The sequence below is a fragment of the Megalops cyprinoides genome, chromosome 7 (genome assembly GCF_013368585.1).
Source record: "Megalops cyprinoides isolate fMegCyp1 chromosome 7, fMegCyp1.pri, whole genome shotgun sequence".
Taxonomy (NCBI): Eukaryota; Metazoa; Chordata; class Actinopteri; order Elopiformes; family Megalopidae; genus Megalops; species Megalops cyprinoides.
Genome location: NC_050589.1, coordinates 35560307 through 35569585, shown reverse-complemented (window position 1 = coordinate 35569585; position 9279 = coordinate 35560307). Strand labels below are relative to the sequence as shown.

At 42.5% G+C, this 9279-nt stretch overlaps 1 protein-coding gene across 1 annotated transcript; it reads left to right on the top strand.

The window, feature by feature from the left end:
- Positions 1 to 1719: 1719 nt before the first annotated feature.
- On the top strand, positions 1720 to 8476 carry tspan31 (tetraspanin 31). The gene is made up of 6 exons (XM_036533154.1): positions 1720 to 1891; positions 3388 to 3555; positions 3810 to 3890; positions 4205 to 4345; positions 4694 to 4801; positions 5795 to 8476. The coding sequence occupies exons 1-6, from the start codon at positions 1829 to 1831 to the stop codon at positions 5867 to 5869; spliced, it is 636 nt and encodes a 211-aa protein (XP_036389047.1). The 5' UTR covers positions 1720 to 1828; the 3' UTR covers positions 5870 to 8476.
- Positions 8477 to 9279: the final 803 nt, after the last annotated feature.

The window sequence follows — 9279 nt, the reverse complement described above, 5'->3', positions numbered from 1 at the left end:
GCTACAACATAATAATAAAACCCCAATCAAAGGGCAAAGGTTAGCAGTCTACATGTAGGCCTACCTAAAGAACAGCAGTGCAAATTCATAGCCCACCTTTTGTTGGGTTTGATGTTGGCCCATGCTAAACTGTTAAACTTAAGTCACTAATAAATGTAAGCTGATGTGAATACAATTGTAACATCATCTGTTTTCTTATGCTGTTGATCATAAGGAAATGTATCAGTTGTGATAAATGCTTTTATTGGAACAAAACTGCAGGGGGAATCATCTTGCACCCTACATCTGAGGCCAAACTAAAAAATGGGGAAATTGTCTTGTAATGTTTAAGGGAAATAAACATACACATGTAGTTAATGAAAATGATTTAATTTTGCACAGAGTCATGGACATTTGCCAAACACATTATACATCCTCACTACTAACAGACATGCCATGACATCCACCAAGACAGCCTCCTTGCCCTCAAAGGCAACATATAGTGTTCTGGCGCCACCATCTGGCAGGTTGTCTGGATGGTGAATTGACTTGACTGATGATTCAAAACCACTGCTATAACATGTTTACAACCCAAGGTATGTGGACTGTGTGTGTGTGGCGTTGCAAATAAGGCCAAAAATATAATACCGTTGGACCTAAAAGGGGGAGTTCCTGGCAATCAGCAAACGAGGCCGCTGATGACTTGATTAAAATCGCAGTTACTTGTAATATTTGCAGGTCATTTTTGTTGCTGAGCCTATTTTTCTCAGGAGGGAAAGGTGTTTTCTTATCATAAGCTTAAGCAAGGGGCTCAAATGTTTATTTACAGACATTTTATAAATGTTCCAAGGAGTAAATATTTCAAACCAGCCAGCTATGAGATGATGAGCCAGAGCTGTAATTAAACCACCAAATAGTGAACCAAACCTGGCAGGTAAGCATACTTCCCCCATTTCATTTGTCTACTTTTGCCATGGTGTTAACTGGCATTTAAGGCCAACATACTGCCACACAGCCTACTGGCCTTTTCCTTTGGAGACCGAGCAGAAGTATACAACCCTATTAAGTAAAAATGTTACAATTGAAGCTCCAAGACCTCCTAAATTTACTAAAGCTCATGTTTATTGATTTTCTACTACAGCTTGCAAAAGATAATTTCTTACGTTGTGTTGCTTAAGCAAACGACGCTGTGGAGACTGCACCGTACTAGGACGTACTGTGTCAATCTAGCCACTTTGTTAGAATGGATTACATGAGCATTTTGGATCAGATTATCAAATGCAATCTGATCAGGAGCTGATTTGCTCGACGCACGGCGAACCACCATAATCTGAAAAAAATGCCTGTAGCATGGTCTCCTTAAATACCCCAAGGAGCAGTTAGTCTAGCCACCTATATGTGTAGAGTTTTATATTTGCTAAAATATATAGACACAACACCTTATAAACTGCGACTCATCGTTTGCCTTCTTTCTATACAAATAAAGCGATTGTGAAAAAAGCAACATGGCTGCTTCTTTTGCCGACTTCACACTTTCGCATTCTAATTTCTAGCTACCCGCTGTTGACTGCGAGGTGGTCTACCTTGACAATTGCGTCAGAGGCGGGGCATTAATATGAGTCATGTGACTTTTAACCAATGGGGATTGGTCTTGTATTCGACGACGATGACGTACGGTTCCCGGATGTTCAGCGGTCGCTGTTAGGAAATCCATATTTAGTCTTAAAGAGACAGCCGCATTTTCATGGGCAGGCTTCACGGACGGATACGGAGGAACAGTGTCGTAAGCTAACTATCAGGCTGTGTAAAAGTGATAAGACATCTGTATCGTTGCTTGGGCGTATCGAACATGGTTTGTGGAGGATTTACCTGTTTAAAAAATGCTCTTTGTGCACTCAACGTGGTTTATATGGTGAGTTTTTCGTTCGCTGAGGCTAGCTAAGTCGCGTGAGACAACAGTAGCTAACATTAGCCAGCTGGCTAGATAAGATCACTGTTCACTTTCTGAAATTAGTGTCTAATTTTCTCAATTTTGTCAGAGCTAAATATTGTTGTTGGTTAGATAGTTAGCTAGCTGGTTAACTCAACAACACTGTTAACATTTGCCACAGCAGAGTTTTCACTTGTTAAGTTAGGTAGCTAGTCTACCTAACCAGAAGAAAGAATAGATTTAGCTAGCTAGCTAGCTAGCTAGCTTGGTTTTGCTTGAAATGAACGTAGTCATTATACTAGTAGTGACTTGTGTAGTTAGCTGGTTAGCTTGTGTGTGACGGAAACAACTAGCTGTCTCAGGATATCGATGTTGTCCGAACACATGGTATAAATATTCTGATGTTAATATATCAGCAACGTTGTATGAGTAAGACAACTGATTTAGCTGGTTTGTGTCGCCCATAAAGGAAATTAACGTTAGCTAAAGCTAGTCTACCTGACTAAATTGGTAACTGTCTAGTCTGTGTGATCCAAGCGGAATAACTGCTACCTTCATTTCATTATATCATTCTTTCTCTGAAACAATAAACGGTACGTCATAACCAAGGAAAAGCGTGATTTCAGATTATGTCCAACGTGTTTTATTCAAGTAGCTGGATGTTAAAACAAAGACCTCTCGTCTAGGTCAAAGTCAACTTTTTTCTTGGACAATGTGTGGGGGCTTTGCGTTCCTGTTTCTCTTACATTCTTAGACATGCTCTTGTATGACCCCGGCAATTTCACGCATTGTTTAGGATCCACACCAGTTCTCATAATCAGCCACCTCAGGCTTACGTTAAATGAAATTACATGCACTGTGCGGTGCTTGTCTAGAGGATAGTGACCCAGACACGCCCATGTTAGAATCGCATCTTCCAAGAAATCCCCAGAGCGTTTCGCTGTTCACAGAAGGCATTCACGTAATGTTCGAGAGCTGCGGGTCAGTGCTGCTTTTTATAGGTCCGGCACATTCTCCGCAGTGAGTGTGATTTTTATTTGATGTCTTTGGTGTTGACGGAAGATGCATTCCTCAGTATTCGTTGTTTCCATGTGTCTGCACTTCAGTGCCTCATTGTCTTCCTGCGATATTCTTTCGGTCTCAGGTCTTTGTCGTTCAGTTGTAATCATATTGTAAATAAGAGGTCAATTTATGTAGTGTTTGAGATGTACAACAGTTGCTAATTGTTATTTTTAATCTTTCTGATTAAACTCCGTGGTGCACCTGTCTGTAGACTTCACTGTTTCTGTGTCTGCCTGCAAGTATCCTAAGGGCTTGCATTGCTTAAAACACCCAATTTTGCAATGTTTTATTTACCAAATCATTTGAAAACTATGCTCAAGTGTACAATGGCAGAGCTAATAAACAGTCACTGCACCACATCGCAACTTTGCAAGGTGTGTCCCCTTTCTCTCACCATCGTTTCTCTGCTCCCTCAGCTGGTGGGCCTGCTGCTGATTGGCGTGGCAGCGTGGGGGAAGGGCTTCGGCATCGTCTCCAGCATCCACATCATCGGCGGGGTGATCGCTGTGGGCTTCTTCCTCCTCCTCATTGCCATTGTAGGCCTCATCGGCGCAGTCAATCACCACCAAGTCCTGCTCTTCTTCGTATCCTCCTTCAGCATTTCTCAGCTCCTAAGATATTGGGTGCAGAAGCAAGGAACGTTGGGGATATCGTGATCCAATCCCTGTTAGGCTGAGGGCTGTCCCCTCCCTCCCCTGTGCCAAGGCTTTTCTTATGTCTGAAGTGTGTAAGATTTGGGTTCTTGTTTTGTCCTTGTAGAAGTAGCACTGGGTGTGGTGGCAGAATTGAGGTCCCCTCTATGGTGGTCATATTTCCTTAACTGCACTTACTTCTGTAGTACATGGTCATCCTTTTCTTCGTGTTCCTCTTCCAGTTTGGAGTGTCATGTTCGTGTTTGGCAATAAATCGCGAACAGCAGGTAAACATCTCTCCCTCTATCTCTGTCCATTCTCTCCTCCTCCATGTGGGCTTCTCCCTCTCTCCCTTTGCTCTTTCCTTGTCTTTTGTCCATTTGCAGCTAAGATTATTAGTGTGGTAGAATCACTGATCTGTGTGGTATGTGAATTGGCTGGTACAAGGGACTAAACCAATGGGATGAGCCATCCAGGTGACTTAAACATCAGTGAATCTGTGCAGTAGGCAAAGTTTCTCTTCTCTGCTGTGCTGTCGTCTCTGGCCTTGTACCCTGTTGCCGTGTCTGTTGCCGTTCTCACTCCTGTGTTTCATGTTCAGGGGAAGCTGCTCAACTCCTCGTGGGAGATGATGGGCAACACAACCAAGGAGAATGTGGAGACACAGTTGAACTGCTGCGGGCTCTTCAACTCCACAGCTGACCGCACACACTACGAAAGCGATTTCCAGCACTGCACGGCCGTAAGCATCTACCCTGCCTGTGCTGCTGTACCTTATAACTGTACAATTTCTAACTTATTCTCTGTATAGCACACAACTCAAACATTCACCCTGGATTTATTTGCTTGGAAGATTCCTTCACTCAGTGTGACTGACAAACTTGTATTCATTTTTTATAATATTCTTCATTTATACAGCTGGAGAGTTTCTGAAGCAGTCAGGGTTAGGTACGCTGGCTGAAGGGCACAACACCAATGTCACAGCTAGAATCTACAAGCTTCTCATTGCAAGCACAGCTGCCACAAACTTTACTCCACACTGTCGCCTGCCTGGATCACTGTAGGTTTATTCATCTCTCACTCCCTCCAGCCATGCAAAAACACTCAGTGCTCCACCTGTGGGGAGTTGATGCTCCAGCATGCTGGTGAGGCCCTGCGGATCCTGGGGGGCGTCGGCCTCTTCTTCAGCTTCACAGAGGTTGGTTGTCCCATCCAGGCTGGGCTGTAGCCCCTTGCACTGCGTAACAGTTACACCAAACCACATGCGATCATGGCTGTCCCTTAGGGTTCACATTCATAGTGGAAAAATATATGAATAGCAGTAATAGTAATAATTATTATAATGTTCATTTTTCGTTATTAGTTTCACCTGTGAAAGAAAAAAAATCTGGCCTTTGGTATCTTCTGCACCAAATAAATTGATCTAGTTTCCACTTACCAAAAATCCAGCTTCTGTTACCCAAAACTCAACACAGATGTGAACACCCAAATCCCCTTCCTGTTTTCAGGTAATTTCTGTGGATTTGGCCAGTGGTAATAATTATACTGGTAATGTACTGGTGTGATATTTCAACCAACATCCAAGGGATCTAACTTCAAATCAAGATTGTGGCTGGGACTTGCTTCCTTAAAACCACTACCAAATGCACCAATGGGGGTTATTCACTGTATTAAAAATCAATGGAGTTTTCCACACAGCCTCCACTCTTGCTACAAAAATCATTTCCTGATACCATTGCCCAGCTTTTACAGCTTTAGGTCTCAGTCACGCCCCTATGTCAACCTAACCTCACCTAACTTCCTCCCTCTTGACCAAGACTTCCTCCATTTTGTGATGCTAGCTACGATTATGAGTGGAAGGAGGGTAAAACCACAGTTATTTGCCAGTGACCTGTTTTTAGTTAAATGTAAGCTATCAAATGGAAGTGTCAAGTATCTCATGCAGACTATGTAAGTGTAAGACTGGTTTTAATAAATAAAGGAAATGGCACAACCCAGGTACTGTCTTAAAATTCTCAGCCCACCCAACACCACCCCTTAAACATTTGCAGTCCAATCCTAGCATAGATAAACCGTGCGCAAAATGTGGTTATTGTAAATGCCTCGACACAGAAGAATCTGTGAGCCATGTAGCTCTCCTGTTGTCTAGATGCCTCTGCTTTCTGACCAAGCCTCTATCTTCTTGTTTCAGATATTGGGCGTGTGGCTGGCCGTGCGCTACAGGAACCAGAGAGATCCCAGAGCAAACCCCAGTGCTTTTCTATAGGGACTAGTGCACCACCATAACCCTCATGCAAATCATATAAGATGGATGGCACAATGACACTGTGTGCATAGAATCATGCAGGAAATCCAAATCTATAACTTGCATCACAGCAGTACACACACAAGCACACATGCATACACTCACGTACATACACACACACACACACACACACACACACAGAGGCAGACGCATGCGCACATACATTTACTGGACTTTGCAAACCTCTCCACTCGGTACAAATTTTTGGAATCTGCAAGCGACGTGGTCAGAACCACACTGGAACACCCACCTTGCAGCCACAAGGACTGCCAGAGGATGCCCGTGCTTGCAGAAGACCCTGACCAGTTTGTCTGCTCGCGTACGATGGGACGGTCTAGTGACCATAACCCTTCCCTCCCCACACTATATTAATGGTTGAGCGAGTTCCAGCACCCTGGACAGCAACCATTCTCGGGCTGTGGTACCGGCTGGATTCCCAGCTCCATTAACCCGATTGTCCTCACTCTACCACCGTGTTATTGCACACACTGTGACTTGAATAACGTGTATATAGAATACAGATAGGCAATCTGAAAACTTTCATAGCTGCTGTACACAGATAACAAATATTTCGATGCTCCCCTGGTTCAACACAGGCCTGCTCTTTCTTCCTGTAAGCTGGTGTCCAGATGGAACACTATGAGGCAGCAGTTTGGGACACATTAATAAGGCGCAGGCCCTCGTATCAGAGGCCAGCTTCACATTTTCTCCATTTTGCTCATTGGTGTGTAAGAATCTAGGAGTGGACTGATTGACAGACCATTTAAAAACATGGTTCCTGAAAAGATTAGGTGCACCATCGCAAAGTATTATCCAACATTTGTTTTTCATGGCACCTGAGTATTAAAGCGAATGTCTGAAGCATCTGCCTATAGACTAATTGGGCATTCTTCAAAGGCAGAAACAAAACCTCAAAATTGTTGTTGTTTGGAATGGCGTGCCATATTACAAAACTGCAAACAGACAAAATTTATCAGCCTTCAAAGGTAGCTTTCTGTCTCACAGTGAACAGATGAACAGATAGGCAGTGAACAGATAGGCAAAGGTGAGGATAGAGAGATTGAGCTGGTGAATGATTAGGTAGAGGGAAGGAGGTGTGGCATTCCTCACTGCCCACATCAGCCAATGGCGGAACAGCACAAGTCAGCCTGTTATAACAGTGATGCGTGGAAAGGCAGTGGATTCCTCAGTGGCTCTCGTGTCACAAAGAACCGTGGGGAATGGACACTGTTTCATTGCATTTTATTTCGGACTTGAGTGTAGTTTGCGTTCCCTTTTGTCCCTCATGGGAAGTGAGGTCTGTTTTTTTTTTTTAAGAGGGTTTTTTTAATCAAGCTGAAGCTGGCTCAGTAACATAAGCGGTTTATGGGATTATCTCTATCAGTGTCTGTTATACGATTCAGGTAATGCTGTTGTCTCAATCCCACAACAGAGATTGCATTACAATCCCGTACATTCCCAGCTCTGATGCCAAGGTCAGACTCTTGTCACTTTTCGAAGTGGGCGCCTGGGAAAAGTTGATGGTTTGAAATGTCCTCAAATGCCTTTGTTTTGGCTGAACAGGTGTCTCCAACATTGGGATTCTATGTGAAAATCAGATTTAAAAAGCTCATAAGGTAACAAGTACTTGCATCGTTGTGCCGTTTGACTTTAAGCCGGGGAGGATTTAAAAGGCTGCAGTCCTGAGATGTATCTTTAATCCTATCCTGTGTTTTGTGCTTGGGAAACTGCTTCAGCTGCCTATCTGCAAGAAGAAAGGAGCACAGATCCATCATCTAAAACATTCCAATCTAGAAGCGCTGCCACGCCTTCGGCTTCACCTGTACTCTTTCAGGACTGCAGTCCAGAAGTTTTTCTGACCGTTTGCGTTTGAAGACCATGCACGATTACCCACAGGTACCCACACATCTGTAATGGTCCTTGTGTTGCAACTCTTTAGATACTTGCATTTTTGAAATGACTGAAGTATGATTGAATGCTTCTGCAGCAGATGGGAGTGCGTGGCAGTCAGCTCAATGACTGCAGCTGTTCAACATGGGGAGACACACTATAGGTTCTCACATTAGTGTGGTCTCGGAAGTGCAGTTATTTTACAGATTTATTTTACAGAGCTAAAAGAAAGCAGTTGTTTATATTATTTCAGTGGCCCCTTGGCAAAGAATCTGATATGTGTAGCTGTCCCTATGGTTTCGTCTGAGACTGGGCCCGTGGGACACCACACGCTCTGTGTCCTAGTGCGGGAGGTGTTCAGTGCTGATTGTGGTTAGAGTTTCTGATGCACGGGCCCGGTGTGATGCCGCTGAGAAATGTAACACAGTAAACGATGAGCCTGGAGGATCAGTTTAGTTAAGTACTAAAAGTGACTTACTCGCAGAGTTGGTGTCATTTCAGTTTCAGTTTGATTGGTTCAGGAAATGAATTGAAATCCAGTTTATTAATTGAAAACTCTCAACAGAAGATGATGGACAATATTCAATTCACACACTGAATTTTGATTCATTCACTTTATTGACTGAACTGAAATGGAATTGACACCAACTCTGCTTATTGCTGTATTCTCCATGTTGTTCTGCCTCTTGATGTTATTAACATTATAATTATATTTCATCTGTTTTTCATTAATGTTATTAATATTATGTTTGTTTTCTTTATTTTTTCTTTGTTATTAATATTATGGTTGTTTTCTTCATGTTGCCAGATATTTCGTTGGTGTGTTACATATGGGAATTTGTTTTATCTCTAACATGAATTTGTTGCCATTTGTATTTTTGTCTTTTCTTTTAAAAGTAATTTTAGTATTTAAACAAGGTATGTTTTTTTTTCTTTTATGTGCCAGTAGAGTAATGTTAATTTATTCTTCTGCAATATGCTGCCTTCTCTTTCTGAGGTTCATGGTCTTTCCAGTCCTAAACACTTGAAAGTCCCACCCCAAATGCTTTTCATAAATGGGAATAATGTTGATATGTCGGATGAGAAGCTCAGAGAAGAGTTAGATTTACTCGATAATTATCCTGAACCTGTTTTTGACCATTGCGCACAATTAACAAAGGATGTCATTTTGAATGAGGATCACTCAATTAGCAGGACATTCCTTTCTACATGAATAGGCTCTGCCTGGGTGCACTTCACACAAACTTATTTTAGCTGTGAGAAAAAACGCTGGTTTTAAGTTAACAGCCAATCTCCAGTTCAAGTCATTTAATCTGATTATTACAGAGATTTTGTGGAGTCCAATACCACCACAGCAGATGCAGTTAAGTAAGAAAGAATCAGCTGTTAATAGGTGATCCTTGCTAAAACTGGCAAGTTTTTTAATCAGTACAAAGGAGCTAAGGATCATTCTGTTTAAAGGTAATTGGTTACTGGACTGC

Bases quoted from the DNA above. Each gene is read 5' to 3' on its own strand.
- tspan31 (XM_036533154.1), top strand. From the start codon at position 1,829: ATGGTTTGTGGAGGATTTACCTGTTTAAAAAATGCTCTTTGTGCACTC. The intron at 1,892-3,387 runs GTGAGTTTTTCG...CTGCTCCCTCAG, and splicing joins CACTCAACGTGGTTTATATG to CTGGTGGGCCTGCTGCTGAT. The intron at 4,802-5,794 runs GTTGGTTGTCCC...TTCTTGTTTCAG, and splicing joins TCTTCTTCAGCTTCACAGAG to ATATTGGGCGTGTGGCTGGC.